The sequence below is a fragment of the Solanum lycopersicum genome, chromosome 6 (assembly GCF_036512215.1).
Source record: "Solanum lycopersicum chromosome 6, SLM_r2.1".
Taxonomy (NCBI): domain Eukaryota; kingdom Viridiplantae; phylum Streptophyta; class Magnoliopsida; order Solanales; family Solanaceae; genus Solanum; species Solanum lycopersicum.
In genome coordinates, this window is record NC_090805.1 from 46,873,163 (window position 1) to 46,889,845 (window position 16,683).

Sequence of the window (16,683 nt, forward strand, 5' to 3'; positions counted from 1 at the left end):
ATAGCAAATATCGCTATACATATTTAAAAAAAACAGTTGTATAATTCGCTATATATATATAAAGAAAATAATTGTATAATTCACTATACAGATGCAAAAGAAAGCAGTTGTATACAAATCAATTGTAGAATTTGTGTATGTATAAAACGAGAAAGAGAGAAAGACAAAAGAAAACTGAGCAGGTAAATATTTGTATTGTATAATTATAAGCGAATATGACAAATATATATGTATTTGCATGTGTATATATCATTTTCTCTCACTTTATACAAACAAAAATGCAATTTGTACATTTCGTTTCTGTTTGTTTAAGCCATAGAGATGAGGGTGACGAGCGAGATCTGGTAGAGTGGTGAGGAGGGGAGAAAGGGGAACGAAAATATATGTAATATATATAATTTTTTCTCGCTTTATACAAACACAAACACATTTTATACATTTGAGTTTGTATAAAAGCAGAGGGAGCGAGCGAGAGAGAGTTTGAGGGAGAGAGGAGATTGACAAACAGTTTGCTACAGCGCACAATTAAATCAAAGTATGATTATAACACTTAATTTATTAATTTGCCATAATATACAATATTTCCTATTTTAAATTACTCATTGTATTTATCATGTGTTGTATCCTTTACTTGGCAATATTACCTACTCATTGAAAAGTGAATAATGTATAATTGTAGATTAAGTTAATTAGCAGTGTCATTAACGTGAAGTCGATATGTCCGAGTGGTTAAGGAGACAGACTTGAAATCTGTTGGGCTCCGCCCGCGCAGGTTCGAACCCTGCTGTCGACGCTTTTGCAAGTTTTTTTTTTCTTTTTTTCGCTTTTGCAAATTCTTATTAATTTCTTCTCGCTGTTAATATACTCTATCTGTTCTCATAGCTACGAAAAACTGCATCCTTTGTCTTCCTAACATTGAATTAAAGGTCAATTCATCTGTCATGATCTGAATTGGTTAAAGGCACGTGAAAAAATGGGAAAACAAAAGGCAGTGAAGTTCTTACATACAACTCTCAGTCTCATCTTCTTCTCTGTCTCTATCATATCCTACACTCACTTTCATATTCTTCTTCTGAAGTCTGTATTGAGTAGCAATATCAAGTCACGGTGACAGCCGTGATTCAATTTCTTATAGTTTCATACTTCATTTTCATCGACAATTATTGTGATTTTTGCTTTGAGTTGAAATAAATGGAATACTCTTTAGCTTATAAAATTTTCCTCAAGCTTAAGGATAGCAATAGTTGTGCAGTTGTACAAATGACGTAAAGGGACGTTGTCTACCATCCCTTGCAAAGAATAGAATTAGAACACATAGTTGGTGCATTACATGTGTTTTACGTAACAAATACAGTATATCACAGTCCCGTATGAAATATAAACTCCTGACAACTCTTGGCACTAAAATTTGCGTGGCGTTGCCAGTTCATTCTTGAACAACGCAAGAGATTTATTTGGTGCAATTTACATCACTCAAAATGAAAACCTGCAAATCTGGATTGCAGACGAGGAAAAGGTAAAATGATCCCAAAACAGCGCAAGTGTCCAATTCTATAACACCAACATTCAGTCAAATATAATTGGTTCATCGAGCTCATATGAATCAATATGCTACTCCAATTCCTGGTTTATCAAGAGTGAACTTCTTTCAAGTAATTAGTTACCAGATCTCCTTAAGAATGCTAACACGCCTAAGCCTGCAACTAATGCAGCACCAGCTGCTACAGTGCTGTAGGCTGAGGCCCATGCAGATTCAGGATGAGCATAATCCAAACTACCGCCCGTTGTTCCTGAATAGTCCAAGTGCAATTTTAGTCCCTGTTCAGGTTGATTTTTGTCATCAGTCCTTATTTCGTAATCAAGAAAAGAGAGACAAAATTTAAATCATAAGTCAATCTTCCTTCCTGTTACGAGGGTTTATGTTCATTCACATTAAGTAAGGTCAAAGGAAAGTCAATCATACCTTCCAACCTGAAGATCTTGCATGGTCAATAGCTGCTGTAAGATCACCATCTGATGCCAGTACAACCTTGTCATGATCTTCATCTTCATACTGCAATAGAGTAATTGTTATGAATATAATAATCAACTTGCTCAAACAGGGAAAACCAAGAGGACGAGAATCATTCAAATGTACGAGGAAAAATTAATGCATTTAACCAGAATCTGAGGAAGATTGGTGCGGTCAATGTCATCCCCCACTCTTTGAATTATGGCAGCTATTAGATCAGTCATGTTCTGAATATCTGAAATATCATAAAAATAATAGGGTCATCGACTCATTGTGGGACTCAAGATTGTCATGGTTGTAAAATTATGAAAGACAACAAAGCACAAATATCATATCAATTTCCTAGAGTCAGTTTCAACAGACAATAAAAACAAACAAGTACAAATTTTTCTCTCTAATAATAATAAAAAAGAGCAAGCAACAGACACTGCTGGATATATAATGCCTGATAGTGATATTCAAGAGCACCAACATAAAGAACAATCGAGAAACACAAATGATACGGAAACAGTTGAAAGGACAGAACTTCCATAAATTTGATAGGAGTCAAGAGCTCTGGGAAAATTACGACAGTTTAGAAGGCAGGTCTCAAGATGCCTTAAAGAGAGAAAATAGAGGTGCACATCTATTGGTTTGTTACACATGTCAACAGTACTGCATGATTTGGCATCATGAATGCATATATAAACAAATGGGCCAATGGCAACAAGAATTTCCAGGTACAAGATACACAAGGTCGTATCTGATTTTGAAATCAAGCAACAAGATTTGATAAACCAAGAGCATAAAACACCAGCATATAAGAAGTATACCAAAAAGTAGAAAATCTTACAAAGATATGATTTTCTATGAACGACACCCACAGCGAAACCTCATGGGTGCACCAAAAGAAAATATAGGGGATAACGGCTATTTATTAGGTGTACATAAAAAGATACACAAGTCATCTGATAACATCATAACATTGACAAGTGCCTAATTTTTTTGGTTAACTAAAAGCATATTATTTAAACATACCACAGTTGAACCTGTGCATCCTCCCTTTTTTGTCTTTAATCTTGAATGAAAAACTAGTTGGCTGGCTAGATGAAGGATAGGGAATAGATCTTCCTGTTTCTGTCCCTTCAGAAGCCAATTTCAAGGAATTCTCACTGAAATGTCAAATAGAAAATGTGAGAGATAATACAAACGGAAAAGAAAATGAGTTCACAGATAGAGGCCTAAACCTCCGTGTCTCATCATCATCATCAGGAGTCAATGCCATAGCTGAATCCCAAAATCTTTGCATCATAGAGTTTGCAGCTTCATTATTTACTCCAGCAGCATTTCCCACCTGATTAGTATCAGTTCTTGAAATAAGAATCTTTGGGAAAAAAGAGAACTAAACAAATAAAATATAGAACCTAAGATTAAATAAAAAAGTTTCAACGTTCCACAAGATTTTTTGCTACAATTAACTTAATGACATCCTAGATTACCTTGATTTTGAGTTGATATTAATAGTTGAAAATGTGCCTCAGAAAAATTTAACCCTAACGTTAAGTTTTTAATCAAATAATGAAACAAGAAGAGTTTTAAAAAATCATACATGTAAATAAATTGAGCATGACAACTTGACCAATTAAACACATTTGTACAGAAAGCACAAACGACAGCCACAATGGTTAAAGGATTGGTTGAAATAATCACTGATCCAAAATAAAGGAAAAAATTAAATATTAATACTAGCAGTAGAGGTCATACATTCAACAAAGTTGGAATTTCTTTTACATAGGTAAACTGACAACCTAGTTTACTTTCCATAAAAGTCCGTCTTGACAAAGTGGTCAGCAGGATTTAAACTTGAGAGTTAATGTCTTTGAATATGCATGGATACATGGCAAACTCATCAAAGTAGTCAAGACTTGAATGAGGTAATTACATACAAGGCCGTATTCAGAAAGTGAATTAACCACCAACATGATAATTCAAATGATAACAATTGCTAATGACAAGTTGAGAAGGGAAAACTTAATATGTTCATGTGTACTGCCTTACCGTGGCTACAGCTGCATGAGTGATATGAAGCACATCAAGAACAGAAACAACAGTTCCCTCTGCCACAAAAAAGAAGTACAAATTTATTTAAAGACATTTGAAAAAAAAAGATATTCTAACTCAAAGTGTAACGGGAGGCGAATAATACCTTTATCAACAACAGGAAGGTGTAAAAATTTCCCGTCATGCATTGTATGTAAAGCATCAACAATAGGCATATCTATTGAAGCACATTCTGGATTGGGGGTCATTACCTGGATGTTAGATGCAAAACAAAATGGAAGTTATTAGTACTTATCTCTCAAATCTCAAGAAACGAAGGAAAACAAAAAAGAATGAAAAAATCTAAGTTCCAATAATTCAAAGAACTAGTATTGTTTAAACCTGTTACTTCGATATGACCAAGCTATCCCTAAAAAAGATACCCCCTCAATTATCGAGAGAGAGAGAGAGAGAGATTACCCTTTCAACAAGAGTGGATTCAGGGGGAAGATCTTGTGCTATGACTCGCATCAACAAGTCCTTTGAACTGCAGAGTATATGAGGCAAATCTTCTCATGAGATGATTATTATATGCCATTACACTACAGCTCAGAATCGATAAATGTAAACGAGTGGATACAAGGGGAACACTACTAACGTTAAAATCCCTCGTGGTTTGTTGTCAACTGTTATGATAGCAGAGCTTATTCGACATTCGAGCATCTTTTTGGCTGTGGCTAGAACAGTTTCATTTGGTTCAACTGTAACAATCCTAGAAACACCACAAATCAACAACAGATAGTGACTCACCTGTGGATTACTTAAAAGGTTAAACTATTCTAAAAATGAAGGTTACATACTTTGAATTTTCAGAAATGATGGTAGACAGTGAAGGCCTGAACATTCTCTCCCGAAGTGCTTCTATAAATGTATTGGAACTTGCTAAAAACAAAAAATATGGAAGGTCAATAAATGCATTTCAAGACCAATCAAAAATATCATTCAATCACATGAACTTAACAGACACAGTCAGTAGATAGAACACTCCTACACTATGCCAATGAAGAATAGTAACAACACAAAACTAAACTAACCACAGCCAGTTGCCCCCCAGTGTTTTTCAACTCCCTCAACGGCAGCTGCAATGGCCTTTCCTTTCTCAGCTGCCCTTTCAAGGCGAGCAATCGCATCATAAAGGCACTTTGCAATATCAAGCAAAGCAACGACCTCTCCATTATCTACAACTGGCAAATGTCTAAATTTTCCTGTTGTCAGAACAAACATAAGATGTTGGAAAGGTGTTGAAAAAAGTTAACAGCTTGAGTTATTTCAAATACACCAACCTAGCACCATTTTCTGCAAAGCCTCCACAGCAAGTGTGTCAGAAAGCACAAAAACCGGATTTTTCGTCATTATCTTTGAAACTGGTGTTTCCTGTATATTAACTTCTGGAGCAATAACCCTCGTTGCTATATCCTTCAATTTGCCCAAAGGAAATAAAAGAAAAGATGCGTGAAGAATTAGTTAAAGATATCACCACAATGGGTAAAGGAAAAGCATCAGCAATATAAGCAGCTCTACAGAGGTCTATTTACTTAAATTTTACAGCCTTTTAGCATGATCAAAGTCAAACCTTATCTGTCAGGATACCACATAGTAATGCATTTGAATCAGTCAACAACAAAGCATCAACTCTGCGAGCAGCCATCTTGCGGCAAGCTTCATAAATACTTGTAGTATCAGGTATTGTAAGGGCTTTTGACAGCCTCAATCTCTTAACTGTGCGCTCTCCAGTCAGTCCCCTGTTCCAAATTTGTGAAACAAATATCAAAATTCAAATAAGCACACAAAATGATTATTACAAATCAAACTGACTATTACTGATCCCAACTTGAAAGCAAAACAAGTTTTTTTAAATATTAGTATTCCGCACTAGCAAAAGAATCTCATAGCTATTGCTTTGTTCCTTAATAAAATTTCACTACATGTGGCAAGAACATAACAAAGGACTGTATACTTAAATTACTAAGCGATCTCCAAAAGTTGCATTAGAGAAAAAAAAATCAACCACCTAAAAAAGGACTGAAAAAAACTAAAAACCTGATCAAACAAGAACCTCAAGGAAGCCTGCATAGTATAGCCAATTGAACCACTCAAAATGAATGATGGGAGCATCTGAGTATTGGACATGGGTGTAAAGCGAACAAGTCATCCATAGACGATTACAGCATACAATTAAGCACTTCCATCATGCAGTTTTTCAACATCAGATAAGACTTTGCTGTGATAATAACAATCACTGAGCTGAGGTTCCAACTATAAAATATTTTTTCCTTACTTCCAAACATTCTAAGTATAGAGTATTAACTCTTTTCTTTTCCCTCATATAGCTATAAGTAAGCAGCAAATAAATCATTTATATCCCTGACTAAGAGCTCATATCCATCTCCAATGTTCAAGTTGGGGGGAGAAGCTCAGTGGAAGAATCAAGTAAAGCTTAATTTTACATGACAAACATTTCAAGCGGGTGGCAAAACTAAATCCAACACTGTTAATAATATATGATGGCCACAACGGTATGGCACCACCAACTTCCCCAAATTTACTAGCACAAAGTCCAACGATGTACCTAAATGAGAAAACATCCATATCTCTGCGAACGTTTTGGAATTAATATATTTCAAAACTAAAAAGATTATTTTGAGTTCAATACATCCGGACATTATAGAAACATTTGCTTTAGAGTTTCCGGAAACTTGTGCAATATCCGTTACTTCAATAAAGGAATTAAACATACATAGAACGAGATACAGAAATCGACTTCCGGTGAGCAGAATCCGGTTGTACTCCTTCATTTTCCGCTGCTGCTTTCTTCTTAGCAAGTGAAGAAGAGTTCGTCAACGATATGCTTCTCCTCGATGATGATCCTCCTCCTTGACTCGTCGGCATCTGAACTCTACAGCAATCAAATTATTCAATAAAAAAACTTGTACTTGAGATTTCAACGGAACCACGAGATGGATAAAATTGTCAACGGTCGAATACAGGAAAAGACGGCCCTCAGCCGAAAAAATAGGAGAAAAATATGAACAATATTGATAACGCTGTGGATTCAAGTGTCAACTGCCGGAAGAAGATTTTCCGGCGAGGAGTGGAAGGAGAGATGGAGGGGAACCCTACGGATGGAAGAGGAAAGGTGAGGATTAACGTTTGAGCTGAGAATTGAATTGAATTGAATAGAATAATCTGTGGGAAAACGCCGTTATCTTGTGGGGCCCTAACCAATAAGATTCTTCCACGTCAACCAATGACGAGGATTCCAATTTCACTGGAGCATATGAGGAATTGAATTAAGACGGTGAAATTCAATTTTGAATTTTACTTACACTCCTTCGAGTCCTCAACTTTCTTTCTTTTTCTTTTTCTTTTTCGTTCATATTTAATTTAATTCATATCCTCCCAATTTCATTTTGTGAGAACAATTATTATTCTTATAGAGCCAAATCATTTTTTCATTAATTCCAATTACTTATTTTTAATAATGAAAGTATACTAATTCAGTGCCCTTTATGTGCTTTTTAATACCAAGTTAAATATATTTTTAAAATGAGGCGAAAATTAAAAGATTGGGTGTGAGCACCCTAAACTCTTCATTCGTCTAATAAAATCTTCACACCCTAAACCCTTCATTCTTTTCAAACAAAAGAAATAATTCTTCCGTTTAAAAAAGGATAATTTAGTTTGATTTAGAACGGAATTTAATAAAAGAAAAAAAAATCTTAATCTTGTGGTTCAAAATTAAAGTTATGTCAAATGTACCAAAATGTATTTTAATCTTGTGGTTTTAAACATGTCACGTGGAAAATTAAAATTAAAATATTACAAAAAAAATGAACATTTTTTTAAACAAACTAAAAAAATAGGAATATTTTCTTTTAAACGAAGGGGATACATGTCTAATAAAATCTTCATTATTTTGAATTAATCACGCAAATAACTTAAATTTACATAAATGACTTTTCGGAAAAATAGAGAGCACTGAAGTAAGAGTGATACATTACTAGTAAGAAGCTATTGTAGTTTAGAATCAATTCCTTCTCCCACATCCATCAATGGTAATTAGCCCCTTTCAACTTATTCTTCTTATGGAGGACAATTTTTTTTCCTTCTGAGATAAATATTCTTTGTTACCTCTCTAAAATATACTCATCATAAGCCAAATTTAGTGGCCCAAACACTTAAAAAAGGATTGTTTGATACAAAGATAAATAATGTCAAGGATAATTAATGCTGAGATTAGTGATGCAGGAATTAATAGTGTACGATTTTGTAATGCAGGGTTTATTTATACCAAGTATTTGATTCATTGTTTCCACCTCATCTTATGTTTGGATTGAAACCTTATAAAAAAAAATCTTTTCAATTATACCCTTGAATTATTATGCAATTGAGTTAAGGTAAATAATTGTTAGACAATACTATTTTTTTATGGTCTTCTAACTAGTTGTGAGAAGAACAATTTTTTTTATCATGTTTGCCTTTTTTCACTTAAATTATTTGAGGATAAATAATCATCAACTTAGTATTGATTACTTACAAAATGTCAATTCTCAATTAACAAAAAGATAAATTGTCAACTTCTAAAATTGAGAAGACGGCAAACAATAGTAAAATTGAATAAATCATCTACATTTACGTATAAGAAAATGTAAGTTGTAATTAAAATATGTATGCAATTTTATAAACTGCTCAAAATACAAATAATTAGAAAATCACACAAATAGCTTATCCTAGTCGATACAAATAGCACATCAACGAATTATACTTCAATTAGGATCACAAACGTCATGTTGTGATATATTTGTCCTTTTAATTAGTTACTGTTAAATATTGTATTAATTTATTTAGTAACAAACAACTTTATCTAGATAACTTGTAAGATAATTTATTTAAATAAATTAACTAATACAAATACAATACATAAAATCAAGAGAATATACAAAATAGTTAAAATGATTTGAGGAATACTTTTATCTTTACATAGACTTATCCCATAATATTAGTATTAGTAATATATCCTATAATACCATTAAGAGGTGTAACTAATTTATATATTAGTTAAACATAGGCCCAAATTCCTATCAATATAGTACTAAATAATACCATACATAATATATGGACTATTATTTTAATACGGTCTACCAAACGACCTTTTATTTATCTACTCATGAAAAGATATCAAAGGGACTTCTTGTTTCAAACAAATTCAATTAAAATATATTTTGAAAAAAATTAGACTTCCATCGCAGAGAAATGAATGAAAACAGTCATAAAGTTCTCATGGAATCGACATGTTAAGGTATTGTTTATGTACAATATGAACATGGGGGTGGAAAGTGTGTTTTTTGAAGTTAGAGGAAAAACATGTAATTATAAGAAGTTAGAGGGGCGCTGAAGAAAAAGAAAAAAAAAGAAGAAGAAAGAACAAAACAAACGTGACATAAATTCTGAAAAAAGATTTTTTTTTTTAAAAAAAAAATTCTTCGATTAATGGACAAGAGAAGAAAGCACTAAACACAATTAGTGGGATGAAGTATATTCTGGTGTTTATACTCTTTCTACTTAATTTTATTCAATGATATTTAATTAAAATAGAAAGCTAAAGATAATAATTCAAATTAACTTTCTAAATAGTTTTATGAGTATCACTTCAAGTTCCCTGTTCCAGATGATGTAACTTTAGTATAAGTTTCGGATTTTAGATTTGAATTCTATAGGATCGTGATATTATTAAATTCATTAATCATTTGAGTTAATGAATTTGAGATTTAGCTAGCGTTTGACCATAAATTTTTAAATATTATTAGCGAATATTAGTTGAGTGAAAATTTGGTAAAATTTCACCATGTGTTTGGCCATAGGATTTGAGAAATATATTTCACCTTTTAAGAAAAATATGATTTATACCCATAAATTTTAAAAACTATTAAAACTAACTATAAGTTTGTATTACAAGTCAATTAGATGTTCGTTACAACAATAACAAATAGTTTTCATGACACTAGAGTAATGTGGTAATTTGGAGCGAGTGCAACAAGTATCATTCCATACATCGTGAAGTAGACGAAACACATGACTTTGATTACCTTGAGTTAAGTTTTCATCATTTTCATCAACAATCATATCATTATTTAATATTCACTAAATATTTGATCACTATTTTGGTGTTCACGTAAAAAATTATGTAATACAACACAAACAACTACACTAGAGGGTGCTTTTGTAAAAGCTAAAAGTTTGGAGTAAAATTTTAATTTTCAAAAGATCCCAAATAATGAGATTTGGGCTAAATACTAACAAAAATTAGTAGTTGAGATATTTACCAAAAATATTTATCAAATAATTACAAATTGTATACGCAAAATTTGCCAAGTTTTTCTTCAAATATTATTTGGAAAATCTATGATCAAACAGTCCCTTAATAAATTTCTTTTAAGACATATAAGATTTGAGTCAAAGTTACTGAATTCAGCTGGATGTGCGAGTTCTTTTTTGCATCCGCTCCCGGATGGGTTACCCAAAAGAAGATGCTTTGCCCTCCATCATAAGGCTTTAGCATGTTTCTAGCTACTTCTCTTGAGGAACAAGTATGGAATCAATTTTCAAGACCATAATAAATTGTGGCCACAAATGTTGAATTGAAAAAAAACACTACTGTGCAATTTTCATAACATATTTGCCTGCAACTGAGAAAAAAATGTTAGATTGGGCGCCAATTATTATTGGTTACCTTCTATTCGTTCTTCTTTCGCCTGGACTCATATTTCAGCTGCCGGGGAATCAGCGTCACGTCGAATTCGGCAGCTTCAATACTAATGGCAAAGCCATTCTCCTTCACACACTAATCTTTTTCGTCTTTTTCACCATCCTCATTTTGGCCTTTCGCATTCGTCTTCTCTTTGGCTAGCGGCCAAGGACGCAGAAGGTTCATCCGAACATCTTTTTACCAAAAAGCTGAGTAATATGCATATGAAGTTGAATTTTTATATATATATATATTAGACGTTGAATTTTTTTAGTGAGAAATGTTGATTTTTTTATATTTTTTTTAAGATGAATAAAAGTTATTCCGATATTTATTGGAGTTTTACTGTTTTTGTAATGATATACTTCTGTTTTTCATCTATTCGGGCTTTGTAAATGCAAGGGACATTCTAATTAATATGTGAAATTTTTAATTAATGGTTCTACTGAAAGATGTACGTTTTGGGCATCTAAGGTGGTACACTTTTTTTTTTTTTTTGATTGGTTTGATTTTCCATAGATGTGTGGAATAAGTTGATTTATTGTATTAATGGACAATGCAAATCAAATACTTTTTTTTCGCTCGTTTGAATATGGGAATTTGATATCAGTGGTTATGTTTCATAACGTTATTAAGATATTTTAATATTTTATTTTAGAGCTCATACAAGAAATTTTTACTGAAAAATAGAAGATAAAACATACTTACTGTATCTTAAATAATGAACTGTTTAGCCATAAATTTTAAAAGAATTTTTTAAATTAGATTTCTACTAAATATTTATTTGATCATAAAAATTAATTGATATCGGAGGAGGCACTCGAATCTCAAAATCTTGTTCAAACATGTTGTTAGGCCAAGATGCAAGATATAATGTTGGTTCGTTTAAAATTGCCCAAACTTTTTTTTTCCTCTATAAAGTTTATTTTATGTATTACTTCAAAAAGAATATATCTAAAAAGAAAAAAAATAATATCTTCATTTTTTTGTAAAGGAGATATTTCTGAACTATTATATAACCAACAAATAACCATCAATATACTTAGTTAAATTTTATAAGTAAAGTCTAAATGGGATAGAGTATATGTACCTTATAATAACAGGTAAATAGATTGTTTGAAAGGATCATGACTCGAAAATAACAAATTTAAGTACAAAAAAAAAAAACAATGCAAAAAAAAATAACAATTAACATGGTGAATCAACAAAATAATATGATAATCGAAACACGATAAATAACTGACAATGCGAGATATCAAAATTAAGAACAACAATAATATCAAAAGCCAAATAATACATGAATAGGTTATTACAATGAATGACATGGTGCTCTATGTTATAATCCAATCAAATACATAAAAAGTCTAGTTATACAATTCTTAACTGCATACTAACAATTTAGTTATCCAGCCAAATACATAAAAAATTTAGTTATACAAAAAATGCATCGTATCTTATCTAAACACCTCATCTCAATACTTTTTCAATCTTCTTCCACCTCTCCTCGACCCACTATATTCAACCTCACACACCTCCTCGCAGGACATATGTGTACATCGATCTTTACATGCCCAAACTATTTCACTCTCCAGCTCCCTCATCTTGTCCATCATAGAGTTCCGTACTCCTATTTTGTCCAAATATTCACATCTATAATTCTATCACTCTAAGCTAGCGTTTGGTCATAGATTTTCAAATATTCTTGGTAAATATTATTTGAGTGAAAATTTGGGTGAAATTTCACCATGTGTTTGGCCATAAAATTTGGGAAATATATTTCACCTTTTTAGAAAAATATGATTTACACACACAAGTTTTAAAACTATCAAAACTAACTAAAAGTTTGTATTACAAGTCAATTGAATGTTCGTTACAACAATAACAAATAGTGTCCATGACACTAAAGCAACGTGGTAATTTGGAGTGAGTGCAACAAGAATTATTCCATACATCGTGAAGTAGACAAAGCACATGACTTTGTTACCTAGAGCCAATTTTTAATAATTTTCATCAACAATCATATCATTATTTAATATTCACTAAATATTTCATCACTATTTTGGTGTTAACGTAAAAAAATATGTAATACAACACAAACAACTACTAGAGAGGGTGTTTTTGTAAAAGATAAAAGATTGGGGTAAAATTTTAATTTTTATAATATCCCAAATAATGAGATTTGGCCTAAATACTAGAAAAAACTAGTATTTGAAATATTTGCCAAAAATATTTATCAAATAATGACAAATTGTAAGGACAAACATTATTTGTCAAATTTTTCCCAAATATTATTTAAAAAATTTATGGCCAAACAGGCCCTAATATACTTGTGCATCCATATCAACATCTTTCATTTCTTCCACTTTCATTTTTATTAGATCAATTCTGGCCAACACTCATTTCATTCAATAGAGTCTATCTAACCACGTTCAGTAAAATTAATCTTTAATTTTTAATTGACTTGTTAAGTAACCATTTAAATATATTTGAACCAAACAATTGACGGAACAAATATCTCAAAACCAAACTATTAACTAAAAATATTTTTGTTCAATTTAACAAATTTTAAGAGCATTTTTACCATTTTCCGTAAAAATAAGATAGAGTTTCCTAATCCCTAATTTTGTACAATTACGATTCACACACCACTTCAATTGACTGCTAAACTACTCTTATACAGTCAGATCTGTTCCTTTCTTTTCACTTTTAGTCCACCTTTTTTTTTTCTCTGGATCTTTCGCTTTTATCCCCACACTTTTCCCCATTTCTTTACTCTGTTCAAATCAACGAGCTAATTTTCCGATTAACAATGGCGGACTGGGGCCCAGTTTTGATAGCGGTGGTGCTGTTCGTGTTGTTAACTCCGGGTCTACTATTCCAGCTTCCCGGCCGTGGAAAAACGGTTGAATTCGGGAACATGCAAACCAGCGGCGTTTCCATTTTGGTCCATGCAGTAATTTACTTTGGACTCATCACTATCTTCCTCCTTGCCATTGGCGTCCATGTCTATGTCGGCTAAAGTAGTTTTTACCTTCACTATTTGTAAGTTTGTAACAATCTTCTCTCAGATCTTCATTCTCGCTTATAGAATAGTAGCAATTGATCTCTTCCGTTTTCGATTTCTTTATTTGCTACTACCAGATTGTATCGATTGGATGAACTGTTAATACTCGAAAAGCATTATGCACTGCTTCTCTAATTTTACCTTCACTTGGTGCATCATTATACACGATCATTAGATTCTCCAACAACAACAAGATACACAGTGAAATCGCACAAGTGGAGTAAGATTGTAAGCAGCACACCTTACTACTTCCTGTTGGGAGATAAGAGAGGCTGATTCTAAAACACCGCAGCAAATTCAATTACAAATAAGAAGAAAATGCTCTAGAAAACATAGCAACATTGAAAAACACAGTAAACAATTAGCAAATATTTTTTTAAAACTTGATATGGAATAATGGTCTTGCTTCAATTACTAAGAAAAAAAATTGAGCTAGTATCAGAGACAGATCTAGGATTTGAAGTTTATGAGTTCTTATAATGTGCTCAAGTTAATTTAAAGTGATAACTGGATTCACAATCAATTTTTGATAGATACTTTGTGAATTTTGTAATACAAATATAAGGTATGAACTAAAGTTACTGGGTTGCCAGGAACCCATACCTTAGGGCTAGATCTGCCCCTCTAGTATCCATCCAACAATCCGGATTGTGGAAAATATTTGGTATAATATCGAATCTCATTCATCCACAAGTATTTAAGATTTGTATGCTTTGCTGAATATTCTATAGTTCCCGAGTTTGAAACATTAGACTATACATGAAGGAGAATGACTTGTGGTCAATGTAAAGATTTTGTTTTTATTTTGCCACTGTTTGATATTACCTCGGCCTTTATGAGATAAGCAAAGCATAACTATGATAAATATGCTCAACTGGAAACAAAGGATTGGACTAGCCGGTCCAACTAATTTGAGATTGAAGAGTAGTTGATTGATTGTTAGCGCTGAATATTGTTTGCCTTTAACTAACACTTCATTGTTCAATGGTCAAGCCATTCGATTGGTGTATTTCCACTTCTCTTGCTATACACTTTTCCTTTTTTTTTCCTTGTTTGAATCTTCAATCATATCGTATAGATCTAGAATTTAACTCTTGCCTAATAGAGAATGGGCATGACCCTTCCATGTTCTATCATCCAACGGACGGACTATTTTGAGTTCTATATGTAGGTTAGGTTGTATCAGTCACATCTGACTCTGCTTGTAGTTTCAAGTTCACATGTCGTACTAGAAAACAGGGGCTAGTGTTTGCAATGGTGACATTTCCTGATGTTGCCTTCTTTCTTCGAGGATGAAATGAAGAAAAGCTGTCAGGTTGAAGAAATGTAATGAAACTCACAATAGCTACCAACTCCCCTTTAACTTCCTCATACAACATGTTTGTCTGAATACTAGCAGCAGGCCTCCCATGAGTCTGTTCTCCATGGGGATTGCCATAAGATACCTCCATGCTAACATTCTATATGCCTCAGTACCTTTAACACCACTCACTAATATATCATGCCTTTTTAAGTTAAACTACTCTCACTTCGCGAGTTAATTTTACATAAGGTCACCAACCTCATTATAATAGTTAAATGCAAAGCTTTTTATTTTCACATTGAAGTATGTGAATTGCTCAAAATATCACAACTGACCAGGAGGTCAAATATTCAGAATCAGGTTATGACAAGTCACTTGCAGTATCATTTTTTACTACCTATAATTTAAACAATAGATAGTTGCAATAGCATTTCTAATTCCGTAACCCCCCCCCTTCCCTTTCTCTATCACACAGACAACTCTAAAAACTGAAATGGGGATACTCATTCGAGTTTCTAGAAGATCCTTAGAATATCTACTCTCTCTTCTCAGATTCACCATCATCATCTGAATCTCCTCTGTGGGCTGGTGGAACAGTTGCTCATCTGTGGACTGCTGGCAATAATTGCTCAAGCAATAAGGAAATCTATGGATCGAGTGAAGTAGGACTATAGAGAGCAAAATGGATCACTGTTCTTGGTCAGTGGACCCCAAAGGTGGCGTCAACGTCTGTGCGGTGCCAAATGTAGTCTTTCATGCTAGCAATACTAGTTTGGAGACTTTATTATTGTTCTTGAACACAAGCTTTACCAGCCAACTTGTTTGACCTTTGAAACTTTTTTCTCATACTCAGTGTTCGTCGTTTCAGGCATACTCCTGTTAGCTCTTCACGTTTTTGGCTAACACGGAAAATCATACCTTTCTTATTTGGTGTTTTGACCGGCTTGATCGGAGTATTAGCTATATTTCTATTAACCAGTAAAAAAGTAGTGTCAGAAATGAGCTTATTGTGCTGTGTCTACTCTGTTTCATGTATCTTTTCTAATCAAATGTTGTTCTCTTGGCTAGTTCTTTACCGCAGTATAATTTGGTCATAAATAAGTAAACAACTCATGCCTCCTTGTTCTTGAATGATAAAGGAAGTCTTCATCACCTTTTGTTGATGCTGATTGTGAGGTGACTAAAATTCACTCACTTATCAAAGAAACTCCTAATCTTTGATTTGTTCGATTTCTCCTGGTGTTCAACTCGGAATTCCAATAAAGATGTGTCGGGATTATGAAATAGTGTCGGAGTCAAAATTTTGACTTAGAGATTCAAAATATGAAGAAGTAGGGTTCGGATGAACCCCTTGCTTCCACCTAGCTTCTGCCCTCGTTATGAAATGGAAGAAGTTAATAATGAGGTTCCTTGTTCGCTGGTTGATCAACTATGTGTACAGAATATGTTGAAAATGAAGTATAGTAAAATGAACTTTAACC

The 16,683-nt window shown here is 32.9% G+C and overlaps 2 protein-coding genes and 1 non-coding gene across 6 annotated transcripts; 2 read left to right on the forward strand and 1 right to left on the reverse strand.

The window, feature by feature from the left end:
- Positions 1-711: 711 nt before the first annotated feature.
- On the forward strand, positions 712-793 carry TRNAS-UGA (transfer RNA serine (anticodon UGA)). Its single transcript has one exon. It is a non-coding gene; the product is annotated as a tRNA-Ser (tRNA).
- Positions 794-1,252: 459 nt separating this feature from the next.
- On the reverse strand, positions 1,253-7,286 carry LOC101251688 (CBS domain-containing protein CBSCBSPB1-like). The gene is made up of 14 exons (XM_004241441.5): positions 6,828-7,286; positions 5,664-5,832; positions 5,374-5,506; positions 5,125-5,295; positions 4,891-4,972; positions 4,689-4,802; positions 4,511-4,577; positions 4,197-4,302; positions 4,049-4,107; positions 3,238-3,344; positions 3,029-3,162; positions 2,161-2,246; positions 1,964-2,053; positions 1,253-1,818 (listed from the first exon to the last, which is right to left on the reverse strand). The coding sequence occupies exons 1-14, from the start codon at positions 6,977-6,979 to the stop codon at positions 1,657-1,659; spliced, it is 1,632 nt and encodes a 543-aa protein (XP_004241489.1). The 5' UTR covers positions 6,980-7,286; the 3' UTR covers positions 1,253-1,656.
- Positions 7,287-13,420: 6,134 nt separating this feature from the next.
- Positions 13,421-16,272, forward strand: LOC101251388 (uncharacterized). Of its 4 annotated transcripts, none has more exons than XM_026031659.2 (2): positions 13,421-13,877; positions 15,678-16,272. In XM_026031659.2, the coding sequence occupies exon 1, from the start codon at positions 13,645-13,647 to the stop codon at positions 13,852-13,854; it is 210 nt and encodes a 69-aa protein (XP_025887444.1). In that variant the 5' UTR covers positions 13,421-13,644; the 3' UTR covers positions 13,855-13,877; positions 15,678-16,272. The 4 variants fall into 4 exon arrangements, with proteins under 4 accessions (XP_025887444.1, XP_010322518.1, XP_025887445.1 ...); XM_010324216.4 differs by having other exon boundaries at positions 13,422-13,877; positions 15,800-16,272; XM_026031660.2 differs by lacking the exon at positions 15,678-16,272 and adding an exon at positions 13,977-14,045 and having other exon boundaries at positions 13,422-13,877.
- The last annotated feature ends 411 nt before the right edge of the window (positions 16,273-16,683 follow it).

Bases quoted from the DNA above. Each gene is read 5' to 3' on its own strand.
- LOC101251688 (XM_004241441.5), bottom strand. From the start codon at position 6,979: ATGCCGACGAGTCAAGGAGGAGGATCATCATCGAGGAGAAGCATATCG. The intron at 5,507-5,663 runs GTTTGACTTTGA...GGCAAATTGAAG, and splicing joins GTGGTATCCTGACAGATAAG to GATATAGCAACGAGGGTTAT. The intron at 1,819-1,963 runs GTATGATTGACT...CAACCTGAACAG, and splicing joins CAAGATCTTCAGGTTGGAAG to GGACTAAAATTGCACTTGGA.
- LOC101251388 (XM_026031659.2), top strand. From the start codon at position 13,645: ATGGCGGACTGGGGCCCAGTTTTGATAGCGGTGGTGCTGTTCGTGTTG.